At 42.0% G+C, this 25,517-nt stretch overlaps 1 protein-coding gene and 2 long non-coding RNA genes across 13 annotated transcripts in view; 1 reads left to right on the top strand and 2 right to left on the bottom strand.

Annotated features, from left to right (window-relative positions):
* The window catches only part of ANKRD55 (ankyrin repeat domain 55), a 67,758-nt gene extending 47,587 nt beyond the window's left edge, over nt 1-20,171 (bottom strand). For 4 of the 11 annotated variants that reach the window (XM_085566440.1, XM_085566442.1, XM_085566441.1 and 1 more), the window contains exons 1-6: nt 20,032-20,086; nt 12,872-12,994; nt 10,938-11,068; nt 8,760-8,869; nt 5,489-5,549; nt 1,745-1,873 (exon numbers count right to left, since the gene is read on the bottom strand). In XM_085566440.1, the coding sequence (XP_085422566.1) occupies nt 1,745-1,873; nt 5,489-5,549; nt 8,760-8,869; nt 10,938-11,068; nt 12,872-12,994; nt 20,032-20,071 (594 nt within the window). In that variant the 5' untranslated portion in view covers nt 20,072-20,086. Of the gene's footprint in view, nt 1-1,744; nt 1,874-5,488; nt 5,550-8,759; nt 8,870-10,900; nt 11,069-12,683; nt 12,995-13,380; nt 15,183-15,776; nt 16,073-20,031 lie in introns of those variants that run through there. The other 7 variants (XM_021534322.3, XM_021534321.3, XM_077790038.2 and 4 more) reach the window with 6 other exon arrangements.
* LOC146763843 (uncharacterized) lies at nt 1,840-16,183 on the top strand. Its single transcript, XR_014951181.1, has 4 exons — nt 1,840-8,814; nt 15,180-15,333; nt 15,686-15,861; nt 16,057-16,183. It is a non-coding gene; the product is annotated as an uncharacterized LOC146763843 (long non-coding RNA).
* A 1,164-nt stretch (nt 20,172-21,335) lies between the features above and the next one.
* The window catches only part of LOC146763844 (uncharacterized), a 47,995-nt gene continuing 43,813 nt past the window's right edge, over nt 21,336-25,517 (bottom strand). The window contains exon 3 of the long non-coding RNA XR_014951188.1: nt 21,336-25,351. This is a non-coding gene — a long non-coding RNA (uncharacterized LOC146763844). The remainder of the gene's footprint in view (nt 25,352-25,517) is intronic.

Genomic DNA, 25,517 nt, shown 5'->3' on the forward strand with positions numbered 1-25,517 from the left:
CCTATCCACAATATCCATATCTCCTGGGCCTAAATGGGCAGCCGAGAACACTGGATGCAAGTTTTTGATTTCTTGGCCAAGAGTTTTCTTATTTGCTTAAGAGAAATGTGAACAGATCTATTTCATGCTCTGGTATTTCAAATGACACTTTTAGACCTAGAATGTGGAGAAGCATGTGCATGGAAGAGGCAATTTGTAAGGTTTCATGGCAGAAATCTCACTATAAGGGAAAAAGGTGTGTGTGTGTGTTATTCTGTACACTTCCTCTTGATTTCCAGGAGCAGCTTAAAGGAAAAGAGGGCATTTGTGACTTCCTTCCACCTGAGGCCAAGTGGGTTTTGTGCTGTTTCCAATTCCCCATTTCTCAAGACTTTTTCTGCACATTTGTTACAGAAGGGTGGAGGTGAGAGTTAACAGTGGAATTAAATAATGAAATATACAAAATACAGAATCAAGGAAAGCTTAAAGAAGGAGGGGAACTCTGAAGGTTATAAAGTGGATTCACTTTTGTTTTTCTGTTTGTCAGACAGTTTGTCCCCAGAGCTATGATATAGACCACTGGCTATCATGAAGGAGTTTGCAAGAGATTCAGATGTTTCCCACTGGAAGCAACCAGATGTGGAATAAGCATGGTAAAAATGCACAACAGGTAATTGAGTAGATACCTTTAATCTCCTAAGGAAAATATCAAGTCCAATTTAAGACTGATTAGGATTAAAGAACAACAAAACTTTAGAAATAATACCAGTTGCAGAGGTCAAAATATACCTCTACTTCAGAAAAAAAAAGTTAGGCCTATTATATGTTAATTATATTTGGGAGGTCGTGGTTGAAGAAAACAGGTTATTTGTTCAGATGTCCTTACGCCATAACAAATATTGTATATAGCAGTTCAGAATTTCAAATTCCCTTGTTGACACTTCTTTCAAGAAGAGCAAACTTAGACCAAAAGATGAGGTGGCAAATATTTGGTAATTGTATAAAGACTTTGCTGGATTTTTGTGTGAATTCTATTTTGGCTTACCTGTTGTACAAGTATTTTGAACATAGATACTGGAACTGCTATGATAAGAGAGGATGTGAAAACATACAATTTCATCTGGGAAGTTTTCTGCAGTAAACTTGGAAAACCAGTAAATTATTCTGTATTTTATATAATTTACTAACACAATTACATAATACAGTTTTCAATGTCTTATTATACCTGTATGGTTTGTTTCTCTAGTGATGGCCTGAGTATTTGACAATGTTCTTTTGCATAAGAGATAGAAACATAAAGCTCAACAGGAAATGTGTTTAGCTCCATGTCTTCTCCAGTCTCCAGAGAAGTAGGGTCTCAATGCTTCAGATAATTATTTTATAGCTGTAGCTCGTTAAATTTGTTTTGACTTGTGTTTATGATATTTTATTCCAAGGGCCTTTGGCTAGTAAGCTGCTAGTTTCTGCAACCCTGATTTAGTGAAAAAAAAAAAAAAATAGGCAGAAGTTCAGCATGAAGCAAACACTGAGATAAACAAAAACCTTGGGCAAGAGGGCTAAGCCTTTATTAAGTATGTACTGGTCTCCAAAGAAGATACTAGGTCCTTGATCTATACCCACAGGCAAAATGCTGGGGTTTAGTGGGTATTTTTAGCATCCACTTTCCATGCTCCACAACCCAAACTACTTCCTTAGAAGTACTTAGGACACCACAATATTCAAGTCAGTTTAACAAACATCCCACTGGGGCCATGTTGTGGCTCACCTGTACTGCCCAGTGCAGAGCTGTTTTGAAGTCCTTGTCCACCAGAGTCAGGTCTGCTCCCTTGTGCAGCAGAGTCTGGGTGTGCTGGGGTCTGTTGTGAAATGCAGCCCAGTGGAGTGAAGTCATTCCCTGCAAGCCACAAACCCAGAGGGCAAATCATTGTCACTCACAGGAGCACCCTTCAAGTCTATGTAGATAAGCTAGACAGCCCTGAAAACACCCAGGGTGGACAAATTCTTCCCTCTCCACCTTGATTTGAAATAGTAGTAGCTTCTGAATTAGTGGAGTCACAAGGGCAAACCAAGCAATTAACTTATTGGAATTATTACAGAAAATGGATACAAATGCTTCCTCCATATGTGCCTATAGCCTGTTATAAATAACATGTGGTCAGGGCCATGATGGCTGGGGGGACAGTTCCTCAGTACTCAGCCTGAATCCTGCAAGAAAAGCCTGGTTTAGACTGGTGCTTTGGCCATTACACAGCAGAAATCCCACATTTCTGTGCTTGGTCTTATCTTTGATCCAAAATATTTTTATTACAAGCTATTACTGCAGCTGGCACTAGTCATCAAGCTAAAGAACTGACAGAGTGATGCCCATAAAAAAGTCCCAATATAAACATTTTATATTTACTCTTCAGAGATAAAACAAAGTAACTGATAAGGTATTCAGCTGCATTTTCATTCCATCTTTGCTACATCCAGTCAGTCTTAATAGGTCAGAGAATTCATGGACTATATTTGTACCTTCAGCATTGTTACACTCACATGTATTCTACTCTATATCCGTAATAATTAAGATTTTCTGTAAAAATTGACTAATTTATTATTCCTGTAACAAATTGCTGGTTTTCAGGTGTGGTAACATTTTCCTTCGAGCAGGTGTTGTTTTCTCTCTTACAGAAAAACATGCATTTCAAGGGTCTTCTTGCCTGATTTCCAAAAGGATAAAAGCATAAAAGCATTAAAAAAAAAAAAAAAAAAAAAGGTTGTGTGGGAAAGCAATTAAAATTTGAATTAGAACCCCAATAAAGCCAGTTGGTAACAACCCAGGTGAAGTATGAGCTATATTGATGCAGACAGCTTATCAGTGCATTAAAGTGGAAGCTGTTTGCAGTGATTTTCTGACTAAAAGCCTGAACGCATTAGCATTAATTTCTCTCACTCATCACATATCTTCTAAGACTTTTAAGTTCCCATGTGGCTTAAGTATGGGTGATAACAAAACAGAGCAGTTGAATGAGAGCAGTTTTGGTTTTGCTTAGGGTTTGTAAAGGTTAATTGTGGGGGTTTCTGTTTTGTAAAATGAAAACTGAGGTTAAACTCTTGCACCAACTGAAAATTAATGGGAGCTCTTCCATTTATGTCAGTAGACACGACGGACGTAATACTTTTGATGGACACACATTATCTATGAGGTGTCAGTGAAGTGATTTCCAGCTTGAAAATTAGTACTTGTCACTGGTCCTGGTGAGCATGAAAATCACCAAAGAAGGAGAAACTACAGTGTACCAGTGTATCAACTTTCTGTCATCCTCTCTGTGTGTTGATATGGCCAAAAAAAATCCTTGAAAAATCAACTTTCTCTCTGTTTCTACTGTGGAAGCCAGCAGAATCAGCTGTAACATAAGAGTGTAAAACTGTGGATGGTTTTCAAAAATCTCTATAGTATGACAAAACTCAGAGAAATCAGGAGCAGATGCTTAGTGCCAAAATATAAGAAACAAGGCTTGACAATATACTGCTACCTAATATTTAAACAGATTAAAGACTTCATATGACATCCAGCCCTCTAACGGGTAATGATACATTTTCTAAAAAAGTGTTTATTTTCATTTTTTTTGAAACTATTGCCCAATAATTTTTGTAGAAGTCCCCATATTTTTATATGCAAAGACCAGACCAATTAATAACAATTATCTTTTCATTTCCATGCCATTTATTATACCATAGGTTTATATCATCCCTCTGATGTAGTTGCCAAGCTGAAGTCCTGTTACAGTTAGTTTGCTCTAGTTAGCCTGCCCACATAAGGAAGATGCTCTGTAACTATTATCATCTTTGTAGTCCTTTTTCTGTTACTTTTCTTGTATATCTTTCTTTCAGTGTACTCTTGTAGCCATGTGGCTGTACAAAGGATTCAAACAGAGCTTCCTGTTTTCTTCTCCATTTCCTTTCTAATACTTTGTACCTTTTGTATGTCCTTTCACAGTGTGCAGCTGTGCAAAGAGCATTGAGCTGTTTGTCACAGCAGCTCACTCATGTGCGCTTTATGCAGCAGGCAGTGGCTGCCCACACCATTTCTGTTTTGTCCTACCACCCTGGAGTGGCACCTGTAGGTAAACAGACTGCTGTTCTTGAGTGGAAACATGAGAGTGGTATCAGAACTGCCAAAGCTGAAGGTCTAGCAGAAAACAATCTTAGAGGTGAGACAGACAAACAATTGCACATTCATAAAAATAAGGAGCAGTACCAGACATAAAGGACAAACCCAATAAATGGCTGTGAGAAATACAGTGTGACTTGTTTTGCTCAGATTCAAGGCTTTTACAGAGAATGTTTCTTCACATTGTCACACAGGCTTCACTAATAAACCCACAGAAAAACATGGTTGTGGAAGCTATGAAACCTCCAGATGTATTTTATATTCTATGTGTTCATGCATTCATCAGGGTGATTTTCTCAAGCATCAAATGGGAAAACTGAAGTGTTCTACTTATGCCAAGAGAACAGCTCTGTTAGCTGTAATGATTCATGAGGATCCACATTATTCAGAAAAATGAGTATTCAGGGCTTAGTACTGACACTTGAACAAATATATTGTCAGTGCCAAATGACAATGAGATGGTCTAAAAGTTCCAAATGGCATGTGGCAGTGCATTACAGCAAAATATTATGGCTTGAAATGATCCACCATTCTATGCAATTCATTAGTAACATAGTTCTACATCAAGACAATGCATATGCCTGGTTTAGTGTCTGAGCAGAGTCTGCAAACCTTTCCATGGGTAAGAAAGAGGAAAAATATACAGCCCTCTGGCCATTCTGACACTGTAAAAAAGAGACATATCCTTGAGTAACTCTTAAAATGAACAGAAACATATAAAAAGACATTCAGAATCTCTCGTGTCTTTGCTTATCTATTTGGAGAAAAAAATGTGGGAAGTTATCTCTTTCCTATGTACAATATATATACATACAGGACACAGTGCCACATGGAAGACATTAGCACAATTTTTTGTGTTTCCATGACTGTTCTGTGTAATGCCAGCTCTCTGGTATTTTTTCAGAGAACAGGAGTTGAATGGTGGGATCAAGGAATCACTGAATCATAGAATGGCTTGGGTTGGAAGGGATCTTAAATCTGGTCCCAACCTGCCTGCCATGGGCAGAGACATCTTCCATTAAACCAAGTTGCTCAGAGCTCCATCCAGCCTGGCCTTGAACACTTATGATTGTGAAAGGTGAAGATTTGGTCCAGTGTCTAACTTCAGAAGAATCAAGGGCAATTCTTGTCTTGACAAATAATTTAAGAGACATATTCAAGGTACCTCATAGCTGGCTCAACAGAGAGCTTTATTAACCTACAGGTGCATAGTATACAGAAGGCAAAATGAGTTGAGAAATATGCAGAGTTTAGCACAAGCATTATAGAAATTTTTGACTTAGCCTTATTGTAAAATTGAACAGCTTCTATGCCTCCAGTGCTAGGGACTGTGACTTGTAGCACAAGCTCACTCACCTCATTGTCCTGATGATTAATTTCACTAAGATTTGACTGCTGCAGAAGCAAGCTCAGAAGCCTGTGGAAGCAATGATATAATCAGTGTGCTGAACTCCTGACTAAATTTGAAAAACCAAGTTTTTTAAAAACAAAAGTGCAATTTCATGAAAAAAAATATTAATGATGGGAACAGGTCAGAATCTTAGGTCTGAGCTTTGCCATATGAGCAAAACAAATAGGACTTTATGGCTTATGGTGACAACAAAAGTTTAGACTGTGGAATTAAAAGAAGATCCACTCAGAATAATTCTTATGCTTACTGCTGGGCTAGAATCAGAATGTATAATACTGTATATGTATGCAGTTTTTGGTAGCTTAGAAATTTGCTGCCAACATATTTTATAATGTCTTAAAGTAAAAGAGATGCCAGCTTCTGTAAGGATTTAACACTCTAACTCTTGGAGTATTGTGATGTAGTGCGCAAATTTGTGTGCACATGTGTATATGCATGCTTGCTGTATGTTTATATACATAAACCCCAATATTTTACAAGGCTATACAGAATGTCTGTTGGAATAGGGCCATTATTATAGCATAAAACATAGCAATGCATAGGTTCATATTTTATAGAATATTGGACTACAAGCACTCTTGTCTGGTGGAGGGAAAAAGAAAGTAGTTACATGAAATATTATTCAAGTACTATAATATTTTTTAATCTCCTTTTCTTTTGCTATCTTGTGAAGATGTTCTGAAATCACTATAGGTTTGGCAAATTGTTTGGCTCATGTACGTGGCTGGACCGTGAAAATGAAAAACAACATCCATTCACATGCTGTAGCAAAGCCAATCCTAATATGAATGTACAGTTCTTAGGATTATAGCAAAAAAGGATGTATCCTCAGTGGATCATTGTGCAAACCTGTGGCTCATCTGAAGGTGTGAATTTGCCAGAAGCCTTCAGAACATGGACATGAAGTACACATACTGTTTAGCAAGGAAAGTAAAAAATAATGAAGTACAAAGGAAGGGAATTGAAATATAAAGATAACACAGAAACAAATTTATAAAATCCTGCATTTATTCCCATGCAGAGGAGACTGAATAAAAATATTTTGCTCCTTTTTATCTTCATACAGTTCTAGTGTATCTTCTAGATTGAGCTGCGCTCAGGTGTGTGCATCAGATTAACATTTCATGTGAAATTTGTTCTTTGCTACTGGTAATAAAGAACTAACTGTGTAAATTATTCAAAAGTAGATATTTACAGTTGCTTAGGGATGATTTTGACAATTCTGCAGATGAAAATCTTATCTATACGTAATATCTTCCTTAGGTGTTGAAAGTCCAAATTTAGGATTTTTTTAAAGTAGAGTTCCTAAAGAGTAATGATTGGGCAGATCCCAGCATAGGGATTTTACTTTGACTTCAAATTAATTTACATATTGGTAGAAATTATTGTAGAAAAGAGGTGTCACACCTCATTTTCTAAATGGAATCATACTGTAGGAAATCTGAAAAGGATGGCACAATGATTGTTGTAATTGGTTTGGCAGAAGTTTGTAGAAGTGAAGAAATATACTGTTATCATTTAGCAAAATGACTCAGAATCTCAGAAATTCAGTGTCTGAAAACATGTCTTGGTAAATATCTATTAGTGAGGACAACCAAAGTGAGATAACCATAGTATGCTTGTAAAACCATTTATCACATAGCTTTAGAATCTGATACAGGGCTCTGTGGTTCAGAGCCTGATATGATCAATGACACCACTGTATGTGAAAGAAATCTAATTATTTGACTAGAATGTTTATAATGAACAAACTTTGACTCACTTATACCATTAGACCATTATGGCAACATAAGTGCTGCCACTTAAATATGTAGATACCCAACCAAGCAGCTGAGGTTTCTCTGCTATCTACTCTTAAAAGCATAGCTCAGGAATTAATTCCCTTTCCACCTTGCCTGTTAGGCTCTGTGGAATGCACTGGAGCACATAAATCAATTATGAAATCAATTAATGAACTGTCTCATTCTTTCCATGCTGCCTCCAGCATGTGAGATTGTAGCAGGGAATGCTAGCTTTCAAATTTAGCTGCAAAAGCATTTCACAACTGCATATTCTCTTTTGGCAGTGACCTAAGATTTAAGGGACTGACAATGACCAGGATGTAAAAACCTCTCATCAGTGCTCCAGGCCTGTGTCTGGGCACAGGGCAAACCCAGTGGGAAGCCAGAGGAAAAGGAAAACTGTGCAGAGCAAGAAGTGTCTGTCGGTATCCTTGGAGAACGTGAAAAACATTCAGGGAGCCCAGTGTGGTTCTGGTAGAGGAGATTAGTGTTCCCTTTCAAGTAGCAACATGTGTGGTGTTGTACAAACATTGTCTGCTTTGTTGTGTTGGCTTGGTTTAATGATAGAGACTTTTTTTCTGCAGAAATCTCAAATTATTCTCTCCAAGTGATGCATGAAAATTCTCTCTCCAAGTGATGCATGAAAAGTAAAGATAATGTGGAAAATTAATAAAGCTGTTAAAAAAGGCTGGAGAACAAGATCAGCAGAAATTGCCAGGTGTCTGGCCTGGTCTGATATAGTTACAGCAACAAAATCATGGACTCGGTGATTAAATCACATGAATATACTACATGTACTGAATGTTTTACCCGCTTCTTCTATCTTTCTATACCTTCATGATTTACGGAGGGGAGTTTTTTGAGTGAATTTATTCAGCTATACAAATCAAAATTTATTAATACTTCCTATTGTCACAGGCTGGAACCAGAAAAAGAGAATCTTTCTTAAGAATTCTTGTGAAGATACTCTGTAGCTGTTACTCTTATCTTCTGTAAAAGTAGTTAAAAACGAGGCAGACCACCAGTCCTTAACTTCCCCTTTATGGTTGGGGATTTTCAGAGAGGTTGTCTTATGGAAAACTTTTCTCACATTTGCCATGCTACTTCAGAGAAGTCCAGAGAAGGAGTCTCATAACATTTCATGTGGTAGGACAGAAAGGTAGTTGGGCAGGAGAAATATAGGGTTTCAATTTCTCTTATAATTATTTTCCCTCCTCCAGCTATTGCAATATTAAAACAGGCTCCTTTTTTTACCTGGCCATCAATCTCTGGTACACAAGTATGGCACAATGTTTTTCCTCCTCTCTACCCTCTTCACGGTAACCACTAAACAAAGACACAGGTTATAAGTGTAGTTGTCACAACTATTCTTGCTGTGGGCTCCCCTTGGGTTGAAAGATTCAACCAGCAAAAGCTTTGGGAGCCAGGCACATACCTCACGTCAGGCTCTGCAGTGGCAGCGTGCAGTGGCAACCTCCCGTTCTTGTCAGGTATGTTCTGCTTAGCACCATTCCTGAGCAAGCTGACACAGCCTTCCAGCCAGCCCTAAAAAAGAAATTGGAGCCTATCAAAGAGGAAAGGGAAAAGTATAAGGCCAGATCTTTTCTTTTCTGGCATTCACATGTGACTGTAGCCATTTCTGTCAGCAGGGAAACTGGAATTTTTTTCCTCAGTAGAGGTTTCTCAGCATTGAGAGTAGTTCACCTTTGGAGTCTGGGTCTCAAACTACCTCAGTTGCTCATTTCTCTGATGAGGTGTTTAATTTGCCCTGTATTTTTTGTTTTGTTCATTTATTTTCCCCCTGTATCTGTGGCAAGCACTAACAGTCATTAAAAACTTGCTAATTCTTGTATCACTTGCATATGCTACACATATTCTTGCATGTGAATTCAGTCATACTAAATTAAACCAAGAACATGAGTGCTCAATCTGATTTTGTTTGTGAGATTTTAGCAAGGATGGCAAATCAATGGTAAAAAGCCTTAGAGTGTGGTCTTATAAATGTTGTTGCAGAAGTTTGTACTGGTGGCAGTGTTAGACTGAAAATAGCACCAAAACAGATGGAATGAATCAGTTCTTGGACTAAAACCTTCTATTGATCACCTCAATATAAAAGCAAGTAAACAGTCTGTTTGTGACTGCATAAATCTTTCAGCATATACTGAAGTCTGAAGAAAACCAAGCATGAGTTTGTGTTTTGTTAAAACTTCAGCAGACAATTGACAAAGACCATTCCCTCTCACATGAACTATTTTGGATTGGCATTAGGAGCATTTCTGGGGAAAACGTGTGGAATGGTGGAATCAGAACACCCTGAACTCTTGGTGGATGTATAGGACCACCAAATGCCACATGCAGTCTTGACTATGCAACCCTCCTGAATTCATTTGTCTGGACAGACATCACAGCAGAATTCTTTCTGGACCTCTTGTTATATCCCTTACAGAAACAGAAATGGAATCTTAGAAGCCTGGGTGGTTTAAATCTTTTCCAGTAATTTCTTTTTTTCCAAAGAGTATTTTTTCCCCTCCGGGAAAAGAGGAAGGAAAAAAGAAGCGTGACACTTATTATGGGATTTTTGTAAAATATGTTGCAGAGGAAATGTTTGTTGTCAAGTAAGTGGGACATGCTCCTTGCACTGGATGAGACTGCCTGTTTTGTTATTTTCTATACTTATTTTCTGGCTGAATATTGCATAGCTAAGCAAGAACATTGTTTTTGTCCTGAATTTTCAGGAAGAAACTACGTGCAAGAGATGTCATTTAATTAGGCTGCCACAGTATCTGTTTAAATGAGCTGGCAGTCATCCAGCTTAACTCATACTGTGCAGCCATGGCTGCACGCTCCTTCTTCCTTTCTCTCCAATTAATAATGGAAGCCCAGTCTGTTTGGCTAACTTGGACCACACTTCCGCTCTGAAACCTTAACTACCTCCTGCAAGGAGTAGAAGACTAAGGAGAAGAGCACTATCCTTGTTGCTTCAGATAGATTCTGAAGTACAATTCCTTTCCCAAATGTCTCAGTGGGATGTCTGCTCCTCTTGTCATTTGCATGTAGGTTGATCAGGGGACTGAATTGTTTATGATCTGAGCCAAGTGTACCAGCACCTGTAGCACCTAGGACTTCAGTCCTCAACCTGGCCATCCAAAATCCAGCACCACAGTGAAAATAAGCAAAACCCTGGTTCATGCGGTGTGCAGGAACACATGCCTGCTGATCACCAGAATTTCAGACAGTAAAGTCCTCACTAGAGTATAAATATCTAATGCTGGCTATACAAGGGGGAGAACTCAATCTGCATATTAAAATCAAGTGGGCACTTTCAGTATACAAAAAAAAGTTATTTTCTTGTGAGATCCTCCTATCATGCACTGGTATTATAAGCCTAAAGAGAAAGGACACTCTGACAGGAGTGTCTGACAGGAGTCCTGATTCTCTTGTAATAATCATTGCTCAGCTTGGCATTGTAGTAAAGTTTCAAAACCAATTCCACTATTGTCTAGAACCAAATGTTTTGTGCTTTTTTTTTTTCTTCCTTTAGTATAAGCAGAAATTTTATTTGGTCTGCACATTTACTCCCTTCACTCCATCCTTGTCTCCCAAGTCCTGGTACCAAGTAAGTTGCCAGAGATAAACTGGTACGTCCACAAGCATCTTGAGTATTAATATTAGCTCCCATCTTCAACAGAAGCTTCACTGTGTCAACCTGGCGTCCTGACACAGCATGCATCAAAGGTGTGCAACCTGGAGAAGAAAGCCAAATTTATTTTATCATTTGTTGTGTCATGCCTATAAGATATAGTTTCTTATTTTCTAATGTTAACACTGGCAAGCTAACAAATCCTTTCTCTGACAACTGTCCAATAGTTGTACTCAGCTTTTTTTAGTCAGGAACTAACTTCTACGACAGTCACTGACCACTGATTTTAAAAAGAGCATGACTACATTAGGAAAAGCTTTACCTCATTAACTCTGCTTCTGGACAGAAAAGTGCTTTTTTGTTGATAAGTTCCCAAAATGAACTTTCGGCTTTGTACACAATTTTGGAGGCTGATATCCTTCAGAATGACTAGTAGCCAGGTGGTGCTTGTCTAATTTTCTCAAACCCCAGCTTCATTATGTCTGTATATTCAAAAGACTTACAAAATAAAGCTCTGATCCTTGCAAAGGTATAAAAGTGTGAGTTAACCCTTTATGCAGAGAACAACTTAATTTGAAGTCCGGATTTGCTCTAGGATATTTTATTTCCTGTTTTTAGAAGAACTTTTTTAATATCTTTAAAAAATTCCGTTTTGAAAAAACCCTAACATCTCTATTTAAACCTAATACTCAAATTTCTTTGTGAAGTATTGTACCATTTAATTGCTTCCTCTTCCTTCCATTCTGTTAACTGTTGAAAAACAGCAAGAGATTTTCCTGCAGAATCTGACAAAGCATTTTAAAATTCCTAGGCTGAGAATAAACATGAGTATTAGAAACTATAAGACTACTAGAAACTTCAACTGTAGTTGAAGAATAATTATTCTTACTGGACTCAGTGAGATTGCTGAGGAAATGTGCTATTCAACATGAGGTCATGTAGAGCCTGAAAAATGTGCAGGATATGAGCTGAATGTTTAGTACTGGAGTACTGCTCTTTAGTTACATTTACAAGGACAACCTAGGAGTAAAGTTAATTCCAGAGCTGAAGTACTCCTGGCCAGTCCATCTCCTCCTACTCCACACACCATTCATACCTAGTCTTTCTCCCATTAATGAATGGATAGGGACCATTTTTTCTTGAGTAAATTTTCTCTAACCAGTACATGTTTTAAAGATATCAGTTAGAATGCCTGGTTTAAAGTATATGAAAAATTGGTAGCTTGGTAAAACCTGTTGAAGATTAGAACCCAGTGTTCATATGGGCCCTTTATAAGAAACTGCAATTAAAAAATACTTCTGACAAAAAAAGTTGCCCTTGAGAACAGCTTCTAGAGGTTTGTGGTTCTTATTCACTTTGGAAATATAAAACCCAGCCAATGTACAATAATTTGTAATAACATTAAATAGTAGCTTAAACACAAAATGAGCACAGACTGACAGATAAAACAGATAATTTAGATAATTGCACATTTTATCCTTCGGCAAAAAAGTTACTTGACAAAACCATTCAAACTGTTACTGTACATATACTATAACTTCTGTTTTAGAAACGTCCAGAATGCAGGTCATTTGGCATTGGTAAAAATATTCTTTTTCCTCCACTGAAATGTCAGCAGTTTCTCAGCATACCCCTAAATAAGATAAACTAAATAAATGGTAAAGTACTGTCTAATTATAGCAAAACAGGTTATTTGTAATCATATAAAAAATATCTTACAATTACAGGGAGAAGGAATTATCCAAACTGTGCTTTTCCAGTGGATGTTCCAAAGAGTAACTCAAAATTCCCATATTCTGCTACTAAATATAATTTGCTGAACACAAAAATCAGAATAAAAAATTGGAAAGTTTAATTTGCAAGCTGAAGCAACAGATCTCCTGAGAACAAGCTTGGCCTTCATTTACCCTCTCTGTCACAAGACTCCAGGATGGAAGGATCCTCTCGGATCACTGCAGTCAGGGTGTTCACATCGCCATTAGCTGCTGCTTGGTAAACCACAGCCAAGTCTATTTCTTCTGCTGCATCAGCTGCAGACAAAGAGCACATCCATGAGCAAACAGAGAACAAGTACAAATGATAAACAGTCAAAATAATGACACTTGTCTCACTGAGTTTAAATGACTGCCTAACTTGGGGTGGAACAAAGTGTATCTAAACAGCACTCGGTTTTTCTTAGTCATCTGAAAATTGTTTTTCATCATAACTTCTTCCAAAAACTTTCAAACATAGATGCTGAAAGGACTTAAGAAAAATTCTGGAAAGTTTCCACTTCTTGTAAGAAATCATACTAATGTAACATGACTTGAGAAAAAATGTAATAACTAAACTAGCTCATAATATTTCTGGCTGCATTTTTATGAGATAGGATGAAATCAGGACTCAGGTGTTTTCAATTTCAGTGTTATCTTTGTACCTGTCAGAAGACAGGCTTTTCACCTCCCTGCAATGTCCAAGGGAATTCTCTTCTTGGGAGAGTAAACTTCTGGCACCAATGGTTTGTGTTGATAATTCCTGCAAAAAGGAAAAGTGGACTATTTCTTGGAACCCAGGAGAGGTTTATTTTGTTTGGCAGCTACAGTGTGAGTTATTATTAAAAGCAGATGCCTTGCAGGACCTGTTCTGGAACATTCCTCAGATACTTCTTTCTAAAGAAATAGGATTCTCTTTGCTTCTTTCTTTTTCACTTTCTTTCAGACTTGTCATGTCATGCTCCACATGTGTGCACCTCCTTTGGCTTCAAGTGGATTATTAGCCTCTTAACTCTAGGAGTCAAAAGAGTAGATTTTTGGGTGCGGTTTCATCAGATCTGATTAACGGTAAAATGCTGTAGATATTTATTGTTGGTCAGAAACAGTCTCATGTTTCTTATCCCTATTAACTCAAAAAGAAGTACAGCTGCATTGAGCTGTACTGTTCACAATGGCTGAGGTTCTCTTGGGGTTTAACCCCAGATGCCCCCAATGTTCAGTCACTACCGTGACCCCTGTGGTGTGGGAAGGAAAATAAGAAAATGGTAAAGTTGTTGGGTTAAGGTAATAGCAGTTTGATAATTTAAGTAACACATCATCATCACTACCACCACCAGAACAACAACAATATGACTAATAACTGTAATAAAAGGAGAGAAAGAGATTAATAAAACCCAAGAAAGGCAAGTAATGCATGGTACAGTTGCTCAGCACCTGCTGACCGATGCCCAGCCCGTCCCAGCCCACTCCCCCAGTTCACATCCTGGCCATGTCAGTCTGTGTATGGAACATCCCTTTGGCCAGGTTGGGTCAGCTCTCCTGGCCATGCTCCCTCAGCCCCTGGGGCACCTGAGCAGTGCAGAGCACAGGACACTGAAATGTCCTGGATTTAGGGCAAGCGCTAACTGCGAACAACTAAAATAGCACTGTGTTTTCAATATTAGTCTCATACTAAATGTAAAATACAGTACTGTATTGGCTGCTAAGGAGAAAATTAACTCTATTCCAGGTTAAACCAGGACAGGGTCAGAGCTATAAAACTTATCACTTGCCAAGCAACTCTTCTACCTGGAGAAACTCTTCTAGCTGGAGAAAATGCCTGAGTCACATTAGAGAGTTGATCAAAGGAAAGACAGATTAAATGACTGGTGACTTATCTGTACTGTCAAACTTCTGGAGATACCATGACTATATGAGCTGTGCAGAAAAAAGGGAGATAGTTTAAGAGTGTTGAAATAGTTATTATAAAGCTGTTATCACAATCAAGTATTACATTATTCGTAGTACCTTTGTAGAAATGGTATTTTAAACACTGCTATTATATTTTTTAAGTGATAAAGTATCTACGAATGTTGTTGTAAAGTATTAGCCACACTACTCATGTTGTGATCAGATGTCTCAGAAGAACCTGGATAAGACCTATGCTGGACTTCACAGCCTAGCCTAATTTTGCAGGTAACCTTCTCTCACTGGGTGCAATCAGTACTCTGGACTCCCTAATTTGGCTGCCATGGAAACACAAGCTGTTCGTACTCTGGAATGAGTTAGTCTGTCAAAGCTGGAACTCTGTGGGCTTGAGAAAATTAAAAAACTGATGTTAATCTGTCTTTGCCACAGATTCCCTCTTCATTTCTCCTCGGCTAAAGAGAATCTAATTTATTTCTTTTTTCTAACTAGTATTTTAAATTACACACTTCATAAAGTTTGTGAATAAAAATGTTAGCTTTATTCTTATTCTGTTGAGGGGTCTGCTGCTGAGGCAACTGTTCACTTGGCTCAGAAGCTTTGTCCTGTGGGCCTGGGAGATCCACAGAGATGAGGAGTCATTGCTGCTGTAGAGTCATCATCAGTGACTAGTGTGTGAAGAAAAAGAAGTGACTTCACCACTGGTTCAGTTGGTAATATTTCCTTATTATGTCAGACCAGAAGATGCCTCTCAAAGTTGGTATACTAGAAAACATGCTAATGACAAGCTCAGGTCTGCGTGGTTGATAGCTTGTGCTGTTCCTTTTGTCCTCCAGTCTCTGGAGGTACACAGAGGGTGCCAGCCCCGAGCAATGACATGGCTCCTCTCATGGCTGCTGTCATGTACAGCTGTGCAGGTGCTGTGTGGGTGTGGTACAGAGAAGATGCTGCTGGCACTGGGAAAGAAACTGCTAGATGCAGTGAGGCAGAAAGTGAATCAAAGGGGCCCTCACCTCCTTTGATGCATTACACATGTAAATTTTGTACTCTTTTTTTGCCTTGTAGGCACTGTTAGGTATTCCTGCTGTGAATCAGGAGCAGAGAAATCTAGCCACAAAAGGGAAATCTCCATCTCCTGAGCAGAGCAGTTGCTTACCTGGAGGGTGCTATGGCAGGAAGATGAGGACAAGGGTGCACTCCTCCATATGGGTCTCTGAACATCTCTGCCCTTTTGCCTCTAGGTAAAACCAAGAAACTGCCCCTTTGCTTCTGCTGGGCTCAGCCTGCTCTCCCCAGAGCAATTATCCTTTTGTATAAGGAAGGGAAGTAAAACTGTGGAGGGAAGGAGGGAGGGAGGGAGGAAGGGAGGGATGGATGGACGGACGGATGGATGTATGTAAAAATGAATGAAGTTCTGCCCCTGCCTCTTCTTGCAGAACACAGGCTCCATTCCTGTTAAAGGATGGTGGCAGGATGCCACAAAGATTCACACGTCCCCAACTACAAGTCCCATCTGCCAGAGCAAGGAGAGGCAGGTGGACCAGGCTGTCATCCTGCCTGGGACAGGAGGAATGGATGAGTGCTCATGCTGGGATCTGAATAAAGATGACTGACTTGAATTCCATTTCTGTAGGGTGACACAACTTCAAGTAGGGTGTCTTGACCTGTTGATTGTGAATGGGGATTGAGAAGGAAGACAGATAAATGGTCCTTTTATGCTTCACATGACAGAGAGCAGAAAATGCTGGGATAGCTTGGATGTCATTTGTGCTGGATGCACTTGGCTCCAGGTGAACAACACGACCACTTCATCTTCCTCCAGCTTAGCCTGTCAAGGAATGGAGAAGTATGGGTACAAAGCTAATAGGACATTTATTTTTGGAGACATCTTCCTGGGCAGAAGAGGAATGGTTCAGAGAGTGGACATTTTGCAAAAGGCAACAGTGAAGTACTGAATGTTTGTGTCCCCACCTCTGTGAGCTTACACTGCTGTGGGCTTGGCTGTGGCTGGGTCACAAGCATCATGTAGCAGAAAGGGATTGTGAACAACCAAATATATGACTCTTTACCTTCTAATGTGTTAGAGTTACTCCATTACTATGTTGCAGTTCAAGAAATGCTACTTAGTATGGTCCCATCTCAAATACATTTTACATTTTAGAGAATTACTGTGATACTATCAGTCATATTCAGAAAGGCAGAAGATCCATTTAAGTGCTTGTTTACAGAGAAAGGCAGGGAAGAAACTGCAGGCTGACAGTAGTGGTGTAGAAAGGTCTGGAAGAAAAGATTAAATGACATACAGGGTGGTGCTAAAATCCTCAGAAACAATCAAAGTTAAACACCTATCTATCTGAAACAAGCTGCAGTGTTTTAAGAATGTATAATTTCTTCAAGGCAAAGTAGTTTACTTTTGATCAAAAAAGGGGGCATATAAAAAGAGAATTATCACAGGATTCAGAGCAGTGAAATTGTCCTTCTCGTTACCTTAATTCTCCTCCTTAATTCTCCTCTGATGTACTATGAAGAATGCATGTTTTACATTATTTGCGATGTTAGCTGATTTGTTATTTTACAAAGTACACATTAGATGTACATAAGTGCATGCTTTCTAGCGCATTGGATTTTTAAGTTCTATATAAATTTGCTGGAGCTTGGTGTACATGGTCATACATATACATGACAATGATTGATTTTGGACTTGCTAAACTACAAGATATTAAAAACTGAAGACAGAATAATAGGATAATTCATGTTCATTGTGAAAAAGAAATATTTATGCATTTAATTTACTACCCTCTCTCTCATAATCCCTCGTCCCTACCACTACCCAAAGGCTGGCCATATGTGATTTCCTACACCTTGTTTTCAGGACACAATACTGTGTAGTTTATTCGATGAGTGTCAAGGGTCAGTGAGAGGTGCAGTTTTTGAGAAGTGTAGCTTACTCTCTACTACTGCATTTTTACTGAACACTTAACAAAGTAATAATCCTTGTGTGTGCCTGTCAGTGCATGCACCAGTACAGGCCTTTGTCTGGCTTCTCTGTTTATTTAGTAAACACATGAAATCAGGAACAGCATGCATTTATTCAAGTGGCAGCAAGCAATATTAGGAGGGAAGGGGTTTCTGGTGTTGTTTGCCTTCTGTTAGTCCCACATTCCTGTTACTATTGTAAGCACTATGAGATATTATTGAACAGTACCATAAGACGTGTTGCAAAGAGACAGTATGATTTTTAAACTTGGAATGATGGGGATTTATTTTTATTTATAATTGAGAGAGTCTTCTGACATGTGGGATGGAGAAAAAATGGTTTTTGTGGGGACCTGAATTATTTTTTTGGACGAACAGAGAGAAATTTAGTGTATTTAAAAGACAGTTTGTATTATTCCATTGTTATAAATTGCTGCAATGAAAGACATTTCCCTTCTCCTTGCTAAAACAATTATGCCTGTTTAAATCAATAATGTGCCAACACAATAAGAGGGTATTTAGACAAAATCCACTATACACTGCAAGTTTTGAGTAGAGTGTCCTTTGCATAGTAACCAATGAGCTCAGTATCTCATTACTGTGTGTTTTGTGCTCCTACTTCCCATCCACCTCCCACACAGCTAACAGGGAAGGCGTGCAGTAAATCACAAAGCACCTAATAAGCAAGCATTCCTGCAGCGTCAGTGAAGCAGAGGTGATGAATGTATAGTGAAGGGACCTTCTGGCAGGGGAACTGATGTAGGTGGAGAGTGACACAGGCAGCAGGTGATGCTAGACAGAAATTAGGATGGGTCAGTGTGGAGAGTGGCCTGGCAGCTGGAGGGGGTGCAAATTAGGAGCAAGGGGAGGTATAGGTAGATGTTGCCTCCCAACTCTGTCCCTCCTATCTGGATAAACTGGTTTGGGTCCGAGGTCACCTGCACTGCTTTCTGCACACTAAGCCATGTGGAGACTTGGCTTTGCCTTCCCCAGCCCTGGTGATATTCCAGCCTCATTCCTGGCACCATTTCCACTGGCTCCCTGGCAGCCATCCTGATGGCACTGAGCATGCAGAATTTTGCCTCTGCCTCCCCACTGCAAGCCCTGCTGGGCTGGCATGTGGCAACAGAGGACACTCATAGTGCTGCAGAAACAGAGGCTGGAATGACTGTTTGGAGCTGCAGAAGCTCAGTCAGCCCCACACCTCTGTCCTGTTGGGAAAAATGCTCCTTAGGTCATTCACACATCATTTAGAAATACTTGTCTCTTTTTTTGCAGTACAGTCCCCCCCTTTACCACTGCACTTTCCTTTCTCCTTTATACTTGTTGGTAGTAGATTTTTCTCTTGTCACTCAGTTATTCTTCCCACTTGTCCCCCACTACATGCAGGTCCCAGCTGGATTGATGTAGACCACTATTCCCAAGACTTGCTCAGGCTTTGAGTGCTACTGTGGCTGAAGGGCAGCCATAAACCCACCTCTTTATATCGGCTGTATTTACCTTGGGTTCACCAAGGAAGTATAGGCAAGCATAGAAGTACAACCTGTAGCACTCAGCTTCCCAAAGGGCAATGCCTTGTCTTCCTCCTGCTTTCATTTTTGTTCCACTGCAGTCCCTTTGTTGTGGGGCCTGCGTGGCCATGTCAGCTCAGATATTTTGCAGATCTGTGCTGACACCTGTAGCCACTGCACACATATTGTTTGGTAAGCCAACTTAAAAGAGAAATTTGTTGCAACAGGCATAATCAAGCAATGACAGTGTCCTGCTTTGGGAACATAAAAGGAATGTTGCTACACTTGTAGTAGATTAAACCGTAAAACACAAAAGCTTGTATTGGCAAATAAAGACATGAAATTTAACATTTAACTTCAAAATAGACAAGAAAGAGACATTTGTATTTCCATAGTAACCTTACAATGTAGGAAATCTTCATGTTGGGGATTTTAGTGATATCGTAAATTTGCAATTATGGCAATACTCACTTATACAGATAAATTTCCTAAAGAAAATTATTTCACTTGTCAGCTTCTAATCCTTTTAGTATAGACTAAACCAGCTGTCCTTAAATTTTTTACTCAATTTAAAACTGCTCTGTTTGCTAGTACTGCAACTGTTTTTAACATCTATAACCACAAAAACACCAATATACAATATAAAGATAAATATACACATATACATCTCTCAGTGCTAACCATAAGAATAGCCAGACACTGTTGCTATTCTGCTGAAAATTAATTTTTAGAAATCACTGTAGCAATAGACTGAAATGTCCATCCAGTCTAAAACCGATGGAAGAAATTCCTTTACATGAAACCAAAATAAACCTAATCTTTCCCGAAAATTCACGTTATTCAGTCTGTCAAGTAATCTCAGTACATTTGCATGGCACACGTTGGAGGACCAGAGGATTTTGAAATTAGCAGCACGTGACTTACCTTTGTGCTGGTCAAACACAGATGAGGAACTGAAATCCATTGTGATCTATCTCATTATTTACAACCAGACCAGACAAATGCCACCTCCAGGTTTTCAGGACAGAATCTCATATATTACAGCACACAGTGAAGCGACAGCTGTCACCAGTCTTCCTCTCAGAGGATTAAACTCGCTTTACGGCTGCAGTTGTTGCCAAGGCAAGAGCCTGTTGGAAACATTATATCCTGTATGGACTCTCTAAAGAAGATGCCCCTGGAAGCCTGTCTGAGGCTCTGAAAAGGGCCATGTCGGCAGCGGGCGCCGCGGCTCCGGCAGCGCGGCGCGGGCAGCGAGCGGCCCGGGCGGGCCCACGGAGCATGTGCAGAGCCCGCGGCCCGGCGCCGCCGAGCCCCCGGGGCCTGCGCGGGGCCCGGCCCGAGAGCCCGGCCCGAGGGCCCGGCCCGAGAGCCCGGCCCGAGAGCCCGGCCCGAGAGCCCGGCCCCAGAGCCCGGCCCGAGAGCCCGGCCCCAGAGCCCGACCCGAGAGCCCGGCCCGAGGGCCCGGCCCCAGAGCCCGGCCCGAGAGCCCGGCCCGAGTGCCCGACCCGAGAGCCCGGCCCGAGGGCCCGGCCCGAGAGCCCGGCGCGGGGCCCGGCCCCAGAGCCCGGCCCCAGAGCCCGGCGCGAGAGCCCGGCCCGAGAGCCCGGCCCGAGAGCCCGGCCCGAGAGCCCGGCCCGAGTGCCCGGCCCGAGAGCCCGGCCCGAGTGCCCGGCCCGAGTGCCCGGCCCCAGAGCCCGGCGCGGGGCCCGGCCCCAGAGCCCGGCCCGAGAGCCCGGCCCGAGAGCCCGGCGCGGGGCCCGGCCCGAGAGCCCGGCCCGAGAGCCCGGCCCGAGAGCCCGGCGCGGGGCCCGGCCCGAGAGCCCGGCCCGAGAGCCCGGCCCGAGAGCCCGGCGCGGGGCCCGGCCCGAGAGCCCGGCCCGAGAGCCCGGCCCGAGTGCCCGGCCCGAGTGCCCGGCCCGAGAGCCCGGCCCGAGGGCCCGGCCCGAGGGCCCGGCCCGAGAGCCCGGCCCGAGAGCCCGGCGCGGGGCCCGGCCCGAGAGCCCGGCCCGAGAGCCCGGCCCGAGTGCCCGGCCCGAGTGCCCGGCCCCAGAGCCCGGCCCGAGAGCCCGGCCCGAGTGCCCGGCCCCAGAGCCCGGCCCGAGAGCCCGGCGCGGGGCCCGGCCCGAGTGCCCGGCCCGAGTGCCCGGCCCGAGTGCCCGGCCCCAGAGCCCGGCCCGAGAGCCCGGCCCGAGAGCCCGGCCCGAGAGCCCGGCCCGAGAGCCCGGCCCGGCCCGCGGCCAGCTGCCCCAGCGCGCTGCGGCTGCTACACCCGGACAGGGGATAGGGCAGGGACAGCGACTGACAGCCAGCTGTGCTGCTTTGGGCTGGGGTAGAATTCGTTTTCTTCAAAGCAGTGCTGTGCGGCTGAGGTGTGGATTTGCTGGGAACACTGCTGCTAACACAGCGATGTTTTAGCTGTCCTTGAGCAGTGCTCACACAGTGCCAAGGCCTTTTCTGCTCCTCTGTGTCCCACCAGCGAGGAGGCCGGGAGGGGTCACAAGGAGCTGGGAGGGGACACAGCCAGGGCAGCTGTCCACAAATGACTGCAGGGATGTCTCGTTCCATAGCCTGGCATGCCCAGCATGTAAAGCTGGGGGAGGAAGGAGGAAGGAGGAAGGGAGGGCATGTTCAAAGTGATGGCATTTGTCTTCCCAAGTCACAGCTGTGTGTGTTGGAGTCCTGCTGTCCTGGGGATGGCTGAACACAGCTGTCTGCCCATGGAAAGTGGTGAACAAATCCCTTGATTTGCTTTGCTTGTGCATGTAGCTTTTGCTTTCCCTATTAAACTGTATCTAACTTAGCCCATATGTTAATTCACTTTTACTCATTCAATTTTCTCCTGCATCCCACTGTGGGCAGCATGGGGCTGACTTAGATTAAACCGTGGTTACAAGGGATGTCAGACCCAGGGTCCATAACTTCAAACCCAGTATCTGCCAAACTGTCTTCACACTTTTTTTTTGATTAGGCCTCTGCCTTCCTAAATTAAGAACTCAGACCTTGTACTTGAAGGGGAGGGGACTCTGGTGAGCTTTGGTTTTTGCTACATTATCTCTGTGAAAGAAATAATAATAAATGTACTGACTTGGAAATCTACCTTGAACACTAGATTACCAGCACTGGTGTTTTGATCAATTCCTATGACTACAGCACATCCTAGAGACATATCCTACATGTGGATACAGCATGAGTTGTGTCTGGAGCTCATTCACATCCCAAGCACCTCCTTCCGAACATAGATTCAAACTATGCGTTTGGGAAAGGATCGCATCCAGGAAGGTCTGGGAAGCAACACAGACTCAACAGCTTGAAATGAAACACCAGAGCTGAAACTCTCTGGAATGTGACAGTGTGATCTGTTGATCTGATTAACTGTGAAGAGGCATGTGGTAGGACAGAAGATCCAGAGACAGGCTGTTTCTCTTTTCTCTACTACTGGTTGTTTTTTTGGTTTGCCTTCTCTCAGGCCAACCTTAGTATACTGAGGAGGGATCCACTGTATGCCAAGTGCTGTCCATACAATGTGGAAGTAGAATATTACTCACAATGATGGTCAGTTCCTAACTGGCATCTCCTTGGTGGGGAGGGTGGCTCCAGGGGTGGCACTAGCAGGTGAGGTCTAGTTTAGTCTAATACCCTGACTCTGTTCAAATAGCTACCATGGTTGCTGATGTCATGGAGGAGACACATCTCTGGTTAGGAATTTTGACCTGCAAATTGTGATCTTGAAAGACCACAAAAGTGACCTTTGCTTTCTGCATGTGACAAGAGGCCCTTTGTCCTCTGTGTACACAGGATTTCTGACCCTGGGCACTGCTGCTGGACACCCACCCTCCTCTACCTAATTCAGTTAATGACAAACTCATAGTTTTACCTTCACATTTGCTTTTACTGGGTCCCCGTCCTTTCATTCTGGTCCTGAGATGAAGGAGGTGGCTTTGGCTATTACTGGTTCAGTCTCATCCTTGCAGCACATTAGCCTGGGAATGAGGCACACTCAGGTATGCAGTCAGGGAATTTGTGGGAGAAACACTTGGCAGCTGATTCCTTCTGTGTCCCATGTGTGGCACAATATTCCCTATTCCCTGTGTACATTTGCCTGGGGATTAGCTTGCCTTCAACTACATGAAAGTCGGGAACCTCCTCTGATACTGGTGCCTTGGTTGCCATGGTGTCATGCACTGAAAACCATGTCTTGTGTGTTTGAGACCTGGCATCTTCTCCCCTCTACATCCATCAGAAGGGAAGTGAGGCCAATGCTTTAGCAAAACACCTTTCCCCATGTAGATCTGAGCACCAGGTGAACACAGTTCTGTTCCTCAACTATGATATATCACAGCTCAGATGCTGCCAAAAAAAGCTGAGATTTGGGAGGCTTAAGTCACTGACTTTCTGTATTACTTCTTTAGAAGAAATAAATGTCTCAAAATTCCTCATGGCCTCCTGGGTGCAGTGCCTATGAAAGCAGCTCTGGCTAGGGATAACAAAGCCACAAAAGAGTTAGAGGCTAGTATAGGCAGCAGATAAAGATTGTACCTTTGATATTGTTAATTGACACTATTCTTTAATTTAAGCAAAGTATTTCTGACTTTTTATTCTGTCAGAAGTAGTTTGGTTTTTTGGAAAGCTTTTTACTGGTCCAGAAAACTGACAAAGAGAGAATATCAGAAAGACAGGCATTCTTTTTGCATGTTTCTTTGCTCACATTTACATCAGCACTTTGCTTTATGTAGGGTAGATAATTCTCCTCTTTCTAATTGTTGTTGCATTAGGTGAATGCAAAAGCTGTGGTGAAAGCACCCACAGACAGTGGGTGAAACATATATTCAAGTGCTATATAAACGTTATTTACTGCAGTGCAGAGCAAGGCTGAAAACTGACAGTGCAGTGGCTGAGAGCTCATGGGCGCTTATGCTGCCAGCTCCTACTCTGTGCCACATTGCCATCAAGAGCAGAGACACAGCTTGGAGATCTTCTCTTCTGTTGCCCCTTCGGAGAACACTAGCAAGTGAGCAAGGGTTTTTGCATCCATTTGACGAAATGAGAGCCAATGCCTTGGAGGAAGGCTGAGCCTCTCCCCTTGCAAAGCGCCTGGAGCAGCAGTGCCCCCGTCTGTAAGGCGCTCTGCCAGCGGCCAGCACTGCAGAGGCAGCAGCTCCAGCCGTAAATTGTGCTTCTCTGCTTTCTTCACGGGTGTGTCACAAGCCTGAATTTTCACACTGTCAGTATTGCTTGGTAAACATGCAATCCTGTGAAAGGAGGCCAAAATTAACAGAGGGACTCCATCAATCTTCATTTCCAGTTTCTATTTGAAATTGACTAGTAATAATTTGGTTTTTAACTTTTAAAATACAATGTTATGTACTATTTAAAGTACAATACTAACTCCTTGTATGATTTTGAGCTCCATCTGCTTCTGCCTGGAAGGTTAGCACCAAGCTCAGACATGTGGAGAAATCAGACCACTAAATAGGCAGAAGTCAGCTGTGCTCATTGGTGGGAACTGATCTAGAATGCTCTAAGTGAACAAAACCTCTCTTGAAATGCAAGCAGATAAACAGTAGTAACGAGAGAAAGAAGAAAGTCACAGCTGTATCTTAGAGGTACTCACATGGAATGTAAGACAGAGTGAGGACTTACTGTACTTTCCTCCCTACTTTTTAAAGCCAAGTACATCCTCTGCTCAGTCAATATGACTTTTTTTTGCCCTTGACTTCGATGGGATCAGGGCATCTTATGGTGACTTATTGGGATATCAGTAGCACCCTGTCAAACAAATTTATTATCAGGCTAGTACTCTTGAAAGTCATCTCAATGGACTATTAAAAAGTTACTATTTTATGGGTATTGTTTAACCAAAGGATAATCTTATTACAATTAAGTAAACCAAATCAAATCTTTTTTCTAAGACTGATTGTGTTGTACCCACTTCAGAAAGAGTGGGGGGGAGTCTCTCACTGAGCTTATCACCCTCTTCTGTCTTTCTCTTGTTACCCTCCAAAAACTTCCTCATGATATCCCAGATGTAAAACTGCATTCAGTACCTGTGGCATGGTATAAGGCTGGTTTGATGAGCATGTCAGAGTGCTTGAGCCATATATGCCTGTGGAGGAGCTGCTGGAATAAGTGTGGAGACTTGCTGAGTCAGGGGAGTCATGGCTTGTCTGGTGTATCTGTCCTGGGTGCACAGGTCTGTGTCTTCCCTGTCTGTTGACACCATGGAGCTGGAGATGGTGTTACACTGGTAAAGAGAAATTTCTATGCAAATCCTCACTTTTATATTTAATTTTAAGAAATTCTGTTATTGTTTATTCTACAAGAAAACATAAGGGGGAAAAAAACGTGTCAATTCCAGGTTAGATCAAAGGTTCTCCTAGCCAGGTAACGAATGTTTGAGTGGCACTCAC

This window comes from Lonchura striata, chromosome Z (genome assembly GCF_050655825.1).
Source record: "Lonchura striata isolate lonStrDom1 chromosome Z, ASM5065582v1, whole genome shotgun sequence".
Taxonomy (NCBI): domain Eukaryota; kingdom Metazoa; phylum Chordata; class Aves; order Passeriformes; family Estrildidae; genus Lonchura; species Lonchura striata.